The sequence below is a fragment of the Cololabis saira genome, chromosome 3, assembly GCF_033807715.1.
Source record: "Cololabis saira isolate AMF1-May2022 chromosome 3, fColSai1.1, whole genome shotgun sequence".
Taxonomy (NCBI): domain Eukaryota; kingdom Metazoa; phylum Chordata; class Actinopteri; order Beloniformes; family Belonidae; genus Cololabis; species Cololabis saira.
This window is the reverse complement of record NC_084589.1, coordinates 16799155-16814830: the sequence shown is the minus strand read 5'-3', so window position 1 is coordinate 16814830 and position 15676 is coordinate 16799155. Positions and strand designations below refer to the sequence as shown.

At 41.0% G+C, this 15676-nt stretch overlaps 1 protein-coding gene across 1 annotated transcript; it reads left to right on the top strand.

Moving 5' to 3' along the window:
• Window positions 1–5285: 5285 nt before the first annotated feature.
• Window positions 5286–12002, top strand: fbxo32 (F-box protein 32). The gene is made up of 9 exons (XM_061716373.1): window positions 5286–5559; window positions 6026–6144; window positions 6462–6511; window positions 6641–6733; window positions 8670–8763; window positions 9210–9394; window positions 9488–9670; window positions 9941–10084; window positions 10249–12002. Exons 1-9 carry the CDS (start codon window positions 5447–5449, stop codon window positions 10336–10338), a joined length of 1071 nt encoding a protein of 356 aa, XP_061572357.1. The 5' UTR covers window positions 5286–5446; the 3' UTR covers window positions 10339–12002.
• Window positions 12003–15676: the final 3674 nt, after the last annotated feature.

Below are 15676 nucleotides of genomic sequence, written 5' to 3'. Positions count from 1 at the left end.
ACTCTACATATATCAGGGTGTTACTTTGAAAGCTCAAACCAGTATCACAAGCCTCAGCAATGACCCCAGTAAGGTTTAGGTCAGTACCACGATGCTGATAAATCTGAGGCCGAAATTAGGCTGTCCTCCTGACTGAGTGACTTTATCTACTTGTTCATTTTTCAGTGTCATGGAAAATAGGCAACTAAATTCACAGACAAGTAGTTAGAAATACAGAGTTGTAACCATGGGTGACGCGGCTGCAAAGCAAAAGCCACATCAGCCACACGCGTATGAGAGGTCATGCTCAACAACCCGGATGTGACACAACTCTCACACGTGATGAGCTCAGACTCGGTTCTAGAAAGAGGAGCCCACTCTTTGTGCACAGGATATAACAGCAGATGTGTTTCATGAAATATGAAAATCTCCTGCTTCTAATTGCACGTACAGTAAATGTTCTGTCACCTGGACAAAGAAATGCAAATATGTGCAAATGCTGTTACACAATTTTACTCTCGGCTATCTCTTCACTCTATGATGAAGCAACTTATCACACTGCATTCAGTTGAGATATTAAAAGCACTTCCTCCATGATCACTCTTTGTACGTTTTTTTTCTTTCCTGATTGCTGATGACCAATCTAATAATAATAATGGATTAGTGTGGCGGTGGGTTGTGGTCCAGCTCAGCTACAGAGGAGAGGTGAGTCGTGACTAGGGAAGCAGTGCCAATTAGAGACACAGGGACGTAGGACGACACCTGGGCCAAATGAACAATCACTCTCTTCCCTGTATAGAGTGGCTGCCCAGGAGCGGAGGGGAGGGAGGGCATGACGGAGCAGCCTTTGTGTAAGGGACTTTTCTGTTCTGCACTGGGAAGTGCTACTGGATAAAAGTACGGGGATTCAGCTGCCGTCTAACTGTGATCATTTCCGCACGGTACCCGAACCTCTCAGACCACCTCTTAGATTTATATCGCGCTTATTTGGACACTCAAAGCACTCACAATGGTTACAATTATTCATTCACCTCTCATTCATACTTGGTGGTGTTAAACTGCATGTGTAGCCCTGGGGCAGACTGATGGAAACATGGCAGCCAATCTCCGCCTAACGGCGTCTCCAACCACCACCGGAACATTCACACACCAGCGATGCCCTCACTGGAGGCAAGGAGGGTGAAATGTCTTTGCCAAGGACACAACGATAGAGGAATTTCCAATCCTTCGACCCGCTCTACCAACGGAGCCAATGCCGCCCGAATCTATGGCCTTCTCAGTAAACTACCTGCTCATCTCCAATACAAGAGCAGATTAAATGGACATTCTGGCGTTAAAACAACTCCAGGTCTATTGATAGATAGTAGGGAGTGCAAACTTTCATTAGGGACCAATGCAAAATGAACTGAATTAGCTTGGAGTGAGAACAGAATGTGTTTGCAGCAAAATGGCAGGTAATGTTAGCACACAGGTCAATTGGACTACATTAAACTAATTTACTATTTTAAGCCTCTGACATGGCTCAGAAAAGTCTTTCATATAAGTGATAGTGTGGATAGAGTACTTACAGAACACATATACATACAACATATAACATATAATGAAGGATTGTTGGTACAGGTGTCGCTGTCTTCTCCCTGGCATTCTGTAATACTCTGTACAAATCGACATGTCCAGACTTGTGACTTCAGTGATATGACTCCCTCTTGTCACTGATTCTGTTCTTATCTTTATGGACAGAATTTCTGGGTGCAGCCAAGGACTGGGTGGGCTTCAGTTTAGTGATCTTAGGGTTACATCTCTGCTTTTTGCAGATGATGTGGTCCTGTTGGTTCCATCAAGTCATGAGCACTCAGTGGAGCTGAATATGAAGTGCTGGGGATGAGGATCAGAACCTCCAAGTCTAAAACCAGGGTCTTAGTTGGTGAAGGGTGGAATGTCATCTCCTGGTTTGGAAGTGGAAGAAATCAAGTATCTTGAGGTCTTGTTCACAAGTGAGTGAGGCATGGAGTGGCAGATTGATAGGTGGACACCTGTCTAGTGAGGTGTTTCAGGCACGTCCAACGAGGCAGTGGCCCCAGTACTGACCCAGAACACAGTGAAGACATGACATGTCTTGGCTGGCTTGGGAGTGCTTTGGTATCCCCCGTGAGAGGAGCTACAGGAGATGGCTGGAGAGAGGGAGGCCTGGGCCTTTACACTTATGTTTCCCCCCCATGACCCAAACTTGAATAAACAATTTAATGAGTAAAGATATTACACAAACTTCTATCAATAAAAGGAAAAGGAAGACAGTTCACGGCCTCTGCTTCCAAAGAAATTGAGCAATGCTTATATATTTTTTTGACAAAACAGGGAAGTATTAGAAGCAGAAGCCATGCATTATCCTCCTTTTGGGTCCTTTGAAAGTGCAACATCGGTAGTCAATTTAGTCTGTCTGTAGAGTCCCTATCCACACAATCGCTTAAGTGGAACAATATTATTGCATCGGAGCCTTAAAATAATTATTCATGTCTACAACTCCCATGCTAAATTCAATTTTGCTGCAAAAATTCTGCTCTAACTCAAAACCGCTTCGATTTGTGTCATGTTGGTCTCTGATGAATGATCAAAATCTTTGCCATCTAACATCAATCCATCTTTGCCAGAGTTGTTTTAATTCTGATATGTTATTTTAAGTAACTGAAGATCATGGAAGCATGTATGTGTAAATACAGTATGTCATGTGCTTCAAAAACTGATAGTATCTGACCCAATGCCCTGAACTGCAACACATTATCTCCCATGGAAAATGTTCTCATCAATAAAACACCCGGAGCTACTTATCACAGATAGGCGAGTGCTTTATAGAACAATTTAAATACAGTGGTAAACTCATGCTGCAGATAAACAAAGTGCAACGTAATGCTCTGCAAGGATCAAAAATCTAAACCACAACTCAATCTATTTATAAATGTAGGAGTGACAAAGAAGCAGGGGACTTTGGTGCCAGATTGCTGTGACCTGAATGTGCTTCCCCCTTTTATTTATATTCCCATCAACAGAAGGCTTGCACTGGCAGGTTTGGACAACACACTTATTCTACCTCAACATATATTTGATACTAACAGTTTTTCTAAAAGTCAATCCAAACGTTTGTGATTGTTAATGTTGTCATGACAAAGTATGTGAGGATGATGAGTGCCCAGTTACTGGAGTACATCTGCAGACAATGCAACCACAATGTAAAAGCACTAATAAGCCACTACATTTTAAATTGCAGTCAAATGATGTGAACGATTTTTAGCTGATCCGAGCCATTTACATTTTTGAATTTATGGTTTTTGGAAACCGAAAAGAAATTTATTGGGGATTTTACATTAAAAATATGTGATTCTGAAATTGAGAGAGTATCTGATATAAAATTCTTAGGGATTGTTATTGATTATAAATTAGCATGGAAACAACATATTAGATACATAAAAGGAAAGATTGCAAAGTCAATAGCAATCCTGTATAAGTCCAGAAATATATTAAATCATAAAGCACTACATTTAATTTATTGTTCACTAATACTACCTTATATATGGTATTGTGTGGGAGTTTGGGGCTCGACGTATAAGACAACAGTAAATGCTATAGTCCTCTTACAAAAACAAGCCGTACGTATTATGAATAGGGTGGGACACTATGAACATACAAATCCATTGTTTATAAAATCCCATGTTATGAACTTTTATGATTTGGTTTATTATAAAATAATGCAAATAATGTATAAAGCTACATTAAAGTTACTCCCTGTCTGTGTACAACGGTTTTTCTCAATACATGAGTCAAAATATAATTTGCGTGATGTTTGTAAATTTGTTGTACAAAAAGTTAGAAAAGAGACTAAAAGGAGATGAATATCTGTTGTGGGAGTTAAACTATGGAATGACGCTAACCTAGATTTACCAATGTGCAGCTCATTTTCGGTTTACAAAAAAAAGATTTGTAGAGCAATCTTTGAAAGCTACAAATGTTAATGTTTATTTGTTTTTGTTTGTTGCTGTTCTCTGACATTTATATTTAAAAAAAAATGTCTTTACTACTAAACCTTATTGGTCCTCCTTTTCTGCTTTAGTTTTGCTATAGTTTGTTTGTTTGTATGTAGGACAGGCATTAATATAAGCACTATGCTTCTGCCTGTGCCTTTTCAGTCACTTTTTCGATAATGTTTGTGTTGATAATGCTTGTAGTGTGATGTGACTGAATAAAGAATTTCAATCAAATGAATCAAATCCAGAGGTGGTAGTACGAGTTACATTTACTCCGTTACATTTACTTGAGTAAGTTTATGGAAATGTTGTACTTTTAGGAGTAGTTTTGAATCACTATACTTTTTACTTGAGTAGATTTGTGAAGAAGAAACTGTTACTCTTACTCCGCTAGATTAGGCTATGTTGAGCTGTTACTTTTCTTTTATCCCTTTTATCCGTCCGCGCGTCAATCTCATGACATCACTGAGTGATTCTTTGGGAAAATTTTTTGTTTTTGCATGTTTTGTCACATTTACACAGACTCAAACACACACAGAGTTTGTATGAGTTCATGGGCTTGTTTTAGTTATGCCTGGTTAAAAAAGAAAAGTACAAAGGCTTGAAATTTTGTGCTACTTGTGCTTAATTTATTTTTTTATTCTGTTATTTTATTTATTTTATTATTTATTAAAGTACTTGAATTTACTTTAAGATTATTTTAATTTAAGCTATTTTTTATTAATTTTAATTTATTGTATTGATTTAATTTGCCTGAAGATGATTATTTTGTACTTTTGTCTGTTTGAATGGTTGTGTTAAAAAAATAAATCAGACGTTACTCAACAGTTTTTTTCACCAAGTACTTTTTTACTTTTACTCAAGTAATTATTTGGATGACTACTTTTTACTTCTACTTGAGTCAATTTTTCTGAAGTAACAGTACTTTTACTTGAGTACAATTTTTGGCTAGTCTACCCAGCTCTGATCAAATCAAGGGGTATCTATCAAGCTAAAAACACCTAAGACTGAAGTCAGCTGCTCATATATTTCGGGTTAGTGTTCCTCCAGTCTAAGGCGAATTACAAAAACGCACTTCAAAAGGGCCTACTTCAACATTTCGCAACAGAGTTATTCCATCGCTATCTATCTTTTCCAGGGCAGGAGGAGCATGGATTCCTCTGTGCTCCTCCAGGAGCTTTTGCAACCCTGCAGTTGATAAACAAAGCCACGTGTTGCGGGGAAGTTTCCAGCGGGGGCGGCGCTCTCGCTCTCGCTCTCGCGTTTCCGGGTTCCGACTCGGAGGATATAAGAGGAGCTGCGCACTCACAACAACACAGAAACACGCCGAGATAAAAACCCCGACAAGAAACCCTGCCCTTAGCTCTCCACGGAGACTTAAGTCTTATTTTATACAGATTTACCCCCCCCCCACCCCCACATCTCTCTCTCTCAGATCTGCTGTTGTCAGGATGCCTTTTCTCGGGCAGGACTGGAGGTCACCGGGTCAGAGTTGGGTAAAAACCGAAGAAGGATGGAAAAAGACAACAGCTGACGACAAAAACAACAATGTCTCGATGGAGAGGTCGGTTATCAGAAGAAACGGGTAGTGAGAAATGCAGATGATAGTGCAAATCCTTTTTGTTTCCTTTGTTTTTAAACTGGAGAGAGCTGTGTAGATGGAGGAGGGCAGAGGTGTTTTGAAGAGAGCTCAAACTGCTCTGTGAACAAAAGCAGGCTGGCAGACAAAGTGAAGGCCTGCCTGTAAAAGTTGGTCACCTTCAGTGTTTTTTCTGGTTGCCAGGCTGCTCTTCCAGGCTAATCACTGAGCTAATAATAACCCCATAACAAGTGAAGGGATTAACAAAAGTCTGTTGAGCCTGGCTGTTCACTTCTTCTTTTTTTTTTTTTCCCCTCACATGAAGAAACACTGTGCTTATGACCTGGCAGCTACTGGAGGACCGACTCATGCGGGATCCTGCCTTCTGCTGCAATTAACTCTCTTGATTTGCCGATGCTTGTTTGAACAACCCTGCTTTCTTCCGTTGCAGCTTCTGCAGAAAAGAGGAAGAGTGTTTCAACAAGGAGAACCTGCTGCTCTCTCTCGGCTACGACATGGCTGCCAAGAAGAGGAAAAAAGACCTCATGAACAACAACACCAAGGTCCCCTGTGAGTCCCGGTGAAAACAACCACAGCTCTGACACCCAAAAGATAACACGGTTATTTTTCCAGTGTGGTGATATGAGTATGATAATGAGGCACACAAATTAAGTTGGAAATATTGGCCAGAGAAACTTGCTAGGATGATTATTTCTAATTAATTTGCCAGCATTTCATAAAAGTCTTTTGTCAACAATTGTACCAGCTCTGGAGTAATGTCTTATTCATGGTGCGTGCTCGTGCATGTGTCAGTCTTTTTTCTTTTTTTTTTTTATAAGCCACTTAATGAGGGGAGGCCACTAATATAAACACTCCTCTTCCTGCAGATTTCCACAGGGAAAAGTGGATTTATGTTCATAAAGGAAGCACCAAAGAGGTAACAAACCAGCTCATTTAGTTTCATATCAACTTTTCCAATCGTGGTCGCTAGTATAAACATGCTGAGAGAACTCTATACTCTTGCGGAGGATTGCAATCTAATACTCTGATAATTAAATTCTCCCAGCGCCACGGATATTGTACGCTTGGAGAGGCCTTCAACCGCTTGGATTTCTGCAGCGCCATCAAGGACACAAGGAGGTTTAATTACGTTGTCAGAGTGAGTTCTCATCTGTTTTCTTTCTGGTTTCTCCTGCCCTGGTTGTGGATGTTGTTTTGGGTTGGTGACGGAGAAGAGGTTGAAGTTAAGAGGGTGTGTAGACATCTGCAAGGCTCTTATCAAGGTTCTGCAGACAAGGGTCTCGCAGGGCTGATGATACTGACCCGGGGAGGGGGTGTGTGTGTGTGTGTGTGTGTGTGCAGTTTTGTGATTGCCAAAACACTTGGCATCTCCACATTTAATTAAAACCAAAGCTCCATTTAGAAAAGAAAGAAAAAAAATCACTTATTTCATCCCAGTGCCAAGCATTCACTTGGTAATGAAGTTTTACATATGAAGTATTTTGGAGAAGCCATGACATTCCCACGGCGCCCAAACAGTTACACTAGTGATGCCAACAGACTCTGGAGTGTCAAAGACATTATCAATAGTGGCATTAGATTTTAATTTGTACGTCCATGTGTCGCTGCACCCGGCACCAGCCCCCCCCCCGCCACATGGGCCCACGTGTAAACTGAGGCTGTTGCGTTTTCCTCTGCTGCCGAGGACTTTGTGACAGCTGTGCACTGAGGTGTGACCGCCTAACACGGGTTTATGAAACCAGACCCGATGCTCGTCAGGTGTTTCCAAACACACATTGAACCCCCATCAGGATTAAAGCCTCCTGTGCTTTTTTTGGTGTGTGTGTGTGTGTGTGTGTTTTCACCTCCTCTCCCATATTCTGTGTATCTGACACAATCGTCTCTTCTCGCATTAAGAAGTGGCCTAATTAATTTTAGATGGCGCCAGCCAATCCTTCCATTCATGCAGAACGAGCGATGTGAGTTATCAAATGTATTCCAGAGATGCAAAATAGCAGACATATGACATATATTATTTTTGGTTAGTGAAGGTTCCTGTTAAAGATTGCACTTTAGTGTGGCAACCGAAAAGAACAATATGTAACACTAGCATCCCGCCTGGACACGGTGTCTAAGGCCACTGCTCGCCACTGTCCACGGCATTTGCAGGTTCATTTAACTCGGTCTCGGTTACACGGATCAGATTCCGCCACACTGAGCCGGCCGGTCGTCCTCTCTGCTCTCAGCAGGTGAACGGAGGTTATGTCAAAGAGAAGTTATCAGTAAGCTTAAAATGGATTTCACTGTATGGTTTTTATGCATTTTGCAACAAGTTTGAGCTAAATGCTGAACCGAGGTGCAGCGTAGCTCTAAAAGTAGGGACGGAAAGCACTCATTGTTCTGCCTGGCTGCTCTACAAAGAGAGGAGCGCTTGATGAGCTGCTAAAAAGAAGGGCATGGGATTTGGTTTCAGGAATGGGGACAAAAACAGCCAGAAGGAAGCTTTAAACTTGTAAAGCTGGCAGGGAATTCAAATATGAGCATCTCCAGTTGTTTCCTAAGATTAATACACAATGAAGATGTGAAACGCTGCCATGCCTCGCTGTTTGGGATCAGAATTGAGCACAGCTCGAACTCCACTTTCTCCATGATGTCACGGCATCTATTTCATGTGAGGCATGCTGTCCTTGAGCCCACTGTTTGTCCACCAGCCTATGGCAACAACTACACAAACACACTGTTTTTTTATAAAAACAAAAGAAAAGATTCAGCTAATTCCCCCGATGACCAGATCAGGAGTCGGCTCATTTGTGGAGGCTGATATTACCAGCCTGGACTGTTCAACGTCCTTTTTCAGCAGCTCCTTCACTTTAGCGGCGCTCTGATAAGACCGATCGCAGCCAAGAGTTGTTGCAGCGTTCAGTTGACTGTAATAACCAGGTGGAAAATCTCCAAACTTGTTTCTGACAATATTGTCTGGAATGCAAGTACCTCTCGTAAGAATGCAGCCCAGCGCTCATAAAGTAATGAGTCAGTGAACAGAGTGTCTCGGCAGCTGACAGGATGAAATTTGTTTCTTTCTTTCTGTGCTGTAGCTCCTGGAGCTCATTGCCAAGTCCCAGCTCCCCTCGCTCAGTGGAGTGGCCCAGAAGAACTACATGAATATTCTGGAAAAAGTAGTCCAGAAAGGTGAGCCCATCGCTTCTTTCTCTTGTACATTCACTAGGCTAGTTGTGCCTCTGTTTCTTTCCTCTGAGGCATTCATAGTTGACTCTTCATTGTACTGAAGGTATAAACGCAGATGATGTAAGTTTAGCGGAGATAAAGAGGTATCGCTCGGTTGTTTGCTCCCGCCGACGGCTGGGGATGAACCGTGATGAGAAACACTGACAACCAACAGACGCCTCTGCAAAGCGCAGTGTAAACTAGACGTTCCTTTTCAAAACAGAGATCCGTGTTGTTTAGGTGGCTTTGTGAAACCTTTCGTCCAAATGTTATGCAAGCAACAGGTGGTGGATATTGCTGCTCCAGCAAAACATTTAGGTTAAACTGTACTGTACGTTCTTGCCAATTCGCAAATATTTTGATCAGATTTTAGGTTCTTTGTGTTGATTAATTGAGGTTTGACTCCACAGTCTTAGATGACCAACAGAACGTGCGTCCCATCAAGGAACTGCTGCAGACGCTCTACATCTCGCTGTGCAGTCTGGTTCAGGGCACGGGCAAGTCTGTCCTGGTGGGGAACATCAACATCTGGATGCACCGCATGGAGAACATCTTGCAGTGGCAGCAGCAGCTGGACAGCATCCAGATACACAGAGTAAGCTTCTGCCATTAATGAAATACAGTAGTGCTGGGGTGACCGCCCTCCACTGTGGTTACAAGTGTTTGTGCCTTTTTATTTCCTCTTCAGCCCACATCTACAGACATGACTCTGACCGACCTGCCTGCCAGTCTGCAGCTGAACATCATGCAGCGTCTTACGGACGGCAGGGACCTGGTCAGTCTGGGCCAGGTGTGTCCGGATCTGGGGAGCCTGTCGGAGGACCGGCTACTGTGGAAGAGGCTCTGCCAGTATCACTTCACAGACAGACAGGCATGTAGACCTTTTAGAGCCAATGCTGCAAACATTTCTCCACATGTCGGGTTCAGATGAGCACAGGAAAGTTAAAGTAAGACATCTGATTAATTAACATCTGATTAATTAAACTTGACACAGCAGAGGGAGAAACCCCTGCCCCCCAAAGTTATTAAAACCTTCCTCTTTAGTGTGTAGCTCTGAATATAGTGCACGACAGCAAGTCTGAAAATTCACGCCTTCCTTCTCCTGGGTTGCATCTTTTAAAGTCTGTCTTTGTCTCTTTAGATTCGCAAGCGGCTGATGATGTCTGATAAAGGTCACTTGGAGTGGAAGAAGATGTACTTTAAGTTGAGCCGTTGCTATCCTCACAGAGAGCAGTACAGTGACACCCTGCACTTCTGCACACACTGCCACATCCTCTTCTGGAAGGTACTGTATGACGGTCTACTTTATTTATTTCCACTTTGATCTTGATCAAAGCAAAAAGAAAGCTAAAACGCTCTTGCAAGTGAAGCTGGACTTGAGTAGTTTAAATGTCAAAATAAGCAATTACATTTGCATTGATAATCACCTGTCCTCGTTTCTTTCCACAGGACACGAACCATCCCTGCACAGCCAACAACCCGGAGAGCTGCACCACGTCCCTCTCCCCTCAGGACTTTATCAGTCTGTTCAACTTCTGACCCCTCCCCCGGCACACATGCCGACCATGAACTGACCGGACATACTGTTACTGTACATAGAAATGCACAATATTTTTGTTTCGTTTCACAGTCGAGTCCTGTCCTGGATGTATATTTGTTTGCAGAAAGACTCTGGAGGGGGACGCAGGCAGTGGGACAACTATGCAATGTTTTTTTTTTTTTTTTGTTTTGAGTGCACAGAAGCATCTGAGAGGTTCACTGTTGAAAGCAAGTGAATGTGGTGCAGAGCTAAAGTGAGGTGGATGCAACTGGGTTTTGCTTTTGGTGGCGAGGAGAACAAAGGGTATTGACTCATAGTGTATGGGTGTTTCTGAAATTGCACCTCCCTTTTTTTTTTTTTTTTTCTAAACCTGCAAAACAACTTGGTTTTGGTTTTTAAACTTGTATTTCAATCTTTTTCCTTGAACATAAGGGTTTTATTTTTACGTTGTTATATTACAAGGCCGGTCTTTAAATGGAGAGGTGCAGTGTCTTTAATGTTGTGATCGAGGGTTGGCTGTAATATAGATTTTTGGCAGCAGGATGGTGTTGCGTTGGAGCAGCGCGATGATGAATGGAAGAGAGGATTTATAGATGTAACTCTGAATATTTTTGTTTTCTCTTTTTCACTTTTATATGGACTTGATATTTTTAAAGTTTAGTTTTTTGCTATTGCAGTTGTGGCAGCAGCACTTGAGTGCAATATTACCAAAGATTGGACTCAGTATATCTATGGCGCGTGCCTTTTTTTTTTTTTTTTTCCATCATGAAACTTGAAACAATATCGGCACAACTTAAATATTGTTGTTTTTCAGAGCTTTCACACCCTGATGCTGTCTTTTATTTTATTGTTTTAATCAGCAGCTGAATAATTTACAGAGGAGTTAAGGTCTGGAGCTCTGGTGCAAAGCTGACCCTTGATGTTTTACTTTTCCAAAGCCTTCTGCATGTGTTTGTTTGTTTCTTTGTGCACACAGCTGATTGTTATTATTTATTGTGGTTTTATTTTCTGCCAATGGTTCAATGCGCACACTTTGAAGAAAAGGGGAAATTCAGTGTCATGTGCAGCTTGAGCTCTGCTCGCCTCTTACTGTTCAGACATTGAAGAATGATGTACATGCTATGCAATGCAGTTTATGTTCTGTTGAATTAATAAATGAAAGATTCTTATTTCTGTGTTATCTGGGGTCCCAACACTCTCACCAATAGAGAACAGAAGGGTTAACTTTTACTGTTGCAGTCTTGACTGTTTTACAACATGAATGCTGAAAGTTTTGATCAATGTTAACACAACAACACGGGCCTCCTGCTGGGGCTAAACAATGATTGCACATAAGTGTCTCTTACAGCAAAAGTGTGCCATCTACTGGCTATATTAAGAACTACAGGCCGGAGTGGGTGCCAATCTAATATCTCAGTGGTGGGAAGCAAGGGCGAGGACTGCTGTAAAATGTTTTGCAGTACTTGTTATAATGCTACTTTTTACTCATCTACATTAATCATTATTAATCGTCATTTATATGACCGATTTCTTTTTTTTTTCACAAGATTTGTGCCCCCAATAATATGACAAAACCAGTTATCTCACCTTTTTTGTTACATCTTGCAAAAATTGATTAGTAGTTGGAGTTTCACTATAAATGTCAACTAGTTGGCAGCAGCACACCCCCCCCTTCCAAAAAAGAATGGAAAAAAAAAAAATTTGATAAATCCATATGGCAATGATATTACCACCTGGATAGAAATGTTGCTGGAGTTTTGATGTATAAATAATTCAAAGGCAAATAATGGCTGAGAATGGAACTGTAAAAGGTGTTGGGTATCAGAACCTGGCCTTTTTAAAACACTGCTTTCATATAAAATAATAAAACTAATTTTACTGAAGCATGGTTCAGTAATCCATCATTTACAGCCGCTCTATGTAGCCATTCCACTGCTGACCAGGTGTGGGTGCACAGAGCTGCTCTGTCGGCACGTCTCCACTAGCGGGGGTTCTGGGGACATTTTTCAGGACCGGGCCGTTTGTTCCTGTCTCCATTACCAGGAACGACCCTGCAAAAGTAGCCTTCAGGAACCTTTATGGGGCGAAAAGCTGCCCAGTCCTAGTAGAGGTACTCAGGTTGGCAAACAGGCACTTCCTGATGGGGGTCTCTGCTGATGGGGATTTCTAAATTATGTTCAGCACTCTCACTTGAACATAAATCATGTGAACACAAATCATTTAGGCATTTGGACCAGAGAAAGTTTTCTATGAGTACATTTGATGAAGTTCAGGCTCGGTCTGGGGTCCTAATTTAAGTTGTTGGAGTTGTTGCCCGGGCAGTTAGAGTTCGAGTCTGCCGTTGTTTATTACTGTAAACCTGTTTGTTTCCTTCCTGGCATTAAACTGGCAAGTAGAAGCGACGAGCCGTCTCCGCCTGGTCTGTGACTCATTACAATACTTTAGTAATCCTCTCACAAATTCCCCAAGTTAAGGCATGAAAATAGCCGATATGTGGTTTAATTGTGTGTAGAGTGGGTTTGTCCACAATAACTTTTTGTGTCTTTAGTTTTGATTAGTGGGTATCTAGAGATATTATAGTTTTGTATTTTTCCATTAGTTTTAGTTTGTTATTATAATACGGGGTATTTGTCGTGGGTAAGGTTTAAGAAGTTCAGAGTAGGTATTATACAAAACAGTGTTTTGTATTGTAATGTAACAACGTAACAAATGTAACAAATGTAACAAAGTTATTGTCGGAAAGTGTTAAAGTCGTGTTCCATGTGTTCCTTTTTAAATTTCAGCACCTGCCCCTCCAAAGGTCTCTGCACGTCCCTGGACACAAACACTTCAGCCCTCAGTTTACTAGGAAACAAATCAAACAGATCAGTGCATTGTAACCACAAGACTTCAGGGTTTTTTACTTTAAGGAGACGGGCCTGCAGGATGCTGTAATCACAATTTAGCTGTTGGACCAGGAGCTCAGACAACAAACACAATTCAATTCAGCATCAACGTATGATTCCTCCATAATTGTTTTAATTGTAGTAGAACAACAGTGAGGCTAAAACCAATTTAAAAAAAAGCTAATTACACTAATTTATATGCAATACACATGATGAAAGCAAATAATCTACCTTTTCATAAAATGTTTTAAAAACATTTACCTAAATTAGTTAATTTAGTTTATAAATTCTTAATACCACACTGTGCTCACAGCGCAGCCCTGATTTCCAGGGTGTCTAGGTAGCTTTTTTTATGTATTAGCATTACATTTGGAGGCATGACGTGCTTGACTGGTGAAGCATGACACTGCTGCCAAAGCAATGATACACAGGTATCATTTTAAGGTCACATAAATGGGTAATTTTACCCACCTTGAAGGCCAAAGTGTGTTTTTACTACTTCCCTCAGTCTTGTCACCTTTCTTTACCTGTTTAAAAACATGCTGGTTTGAGGCAAAGCTGTCCATCATGATACATAACAAGGTGTTTGTGTATTCATGCCTTGAGTGTGGAGACAGAAGGCAATGCTGATGGTAATGTAAGGTCTTTTTAAATATATTTCTTTACATTTATCATTTTTTCTTTAATAACCAACCATCATCTTTCCATTTTTCTCTTATCATGCATGTATATAATCTACTATAGCAGCGTTGGACAATCCAGAAAAATGACATAAAACAATTCAACTTAATAAAGTCATGAAGTCTGTTGCGTAATCTTAAAGGCAGGGTAAGCAATTTCTGGATGACATCACATCTCTTGATACTTGAAACATAGTAGCGAGCTCCTCTTTCCCCCAGTGCTCTCTGAGCAAAAACGCCCCACCATGAACGCTGTTGGATGGTGGAGGATGGTGAGCAGATACTGACTGAATGTGATCAAAGATATTCTGGGTCAAGCGTCACCTAGAATTGCTAAGGGGAACTCTAAATCTCTCTCTGCTTGACTGCATACACTTGGGTATCTGAAGTGACTACCAACTCAAGGACTCAAAGATAAAACAGTCCTTCCCTTTTGGATGGGGATGCCTCAGTCTGAACTAGGGCTGTCAGTTTAGTGCGTTAATTAGATTAATTAATTACACGTGTTATGAAAATTAACGCAATTAATTATGAGTGGCAAAATGCGCAACCATTTTCAATTTGGCCCATTGAGGGACCCGTAGGCCACTTCGCAGTGGCAGGTCACTTCCCACCTGCGTTGATAGTCAAACAATAGTCAAAGATAATGTGTACTTCATGGAATTTTGTACAACATTATTAAGAATATATACCATGAATGGAATAAATGAAATGAAATGAAATTAAAACAACAAACAAAGTAGGGTGACAACAGCCATGGATGTGACTCAGGGGAGTGAGTCCAGCAAATCTTTACTAGGGCCTTTGAACGGCAAGTTTACGTATAAAAAGAAAGAAGACGGGACTATCAACAAGAACGCAGTGATTTGTACATTTTGTAACCGGAGCTGCTCCAGCCTGAATTATCATTTAAACGCTAAACATGACCGGACAAGTTCCACTGTCTGTAAATGTTACAGGTACTAGTACTTGAATTGCTGTATCGAGTCAGCTTTAGTTTTAATTTTGAATTGAAAGTTTGCTTAAGTGCCTATTTGCCTTATTTTATTTCTGAATTGTATTTATTTAACTGTATTTGCATTGCATTTTTGAATAATGCACGTGGCCTAATTGGTTTGCTGATGTGCTTGAGCCTTTTCTTTTGAATTTAATTTATGAAACACAATAAAAATGGGGATTTCAAATCTTCTCTTCTTAGTGTATTCAATTGATTACTCATGCACTGTAATTTTGTAATGTCCTAGAATTCAAATTCTTTATTTGGGGACCTTTAGCGATTTTTTTAATCACCTGACAGCACTAGTCTGAACATAATATTCACTGAGCAGTTCAGATATACAGGGTTCTGTTGCAGCACAGATCAGAGTCAGAGTTTTCAGTTTTCTCATCTTTATCCCCAGCTAATTTTACATTATGTTGCATTTGCTGTTCTTCTAAAAGGGGCAGCACAAAGCTGTACGACCAACTTCAAAAGAGCTGCCAATTAGGAACAGAGAGGTGGCATTAAGATGCTATGCCCACCTCAGTGAGAGCAGCGGCCAATCAAGTTGCAGCTATATGCAACGAGTGTTAGTCCATGAAATCATACATCGGGGAGGGATAGTTTTCAAGTATGAGGCTCATTTGTGGAAAGCAAAGAAATGTGATGGTGATGGTACTAAGCGCTACCCTTTAAGCGGAAACGTGACGCTGCTGTGTGAGGGAGATGAGAAGACACGGTTAAAGGGGATAAGTCCGTGCTGTATATTTCTTTTACATTTTTTTAACCAAAG

Excerpts from the sequence above, each read along its gene's own strand:
- fbxo32 (XM_061716373.1), top strand. The coding sequence starts at position 5,447 with ATGCCTTTTCTCGGGCAGGACTGGAGGTCACCGGGTCAGAGTTGGGTA. Across the intron at positions 8,764-9,209 it reads GGAAAAAGTAGTCCAGAAAG|TCTTAGATGACCAACAGAAC; the intron begins GTGAGCCCATCG and ends TTGACTCCACAG. Across the intron at positions 10,085-10,248 it reads GCCACATCCTCTTCTGGAAG|GACACGAACCATCCCTGCAC; the intron begins GTACTGTATGAC and ends TTCTTTCCACAG.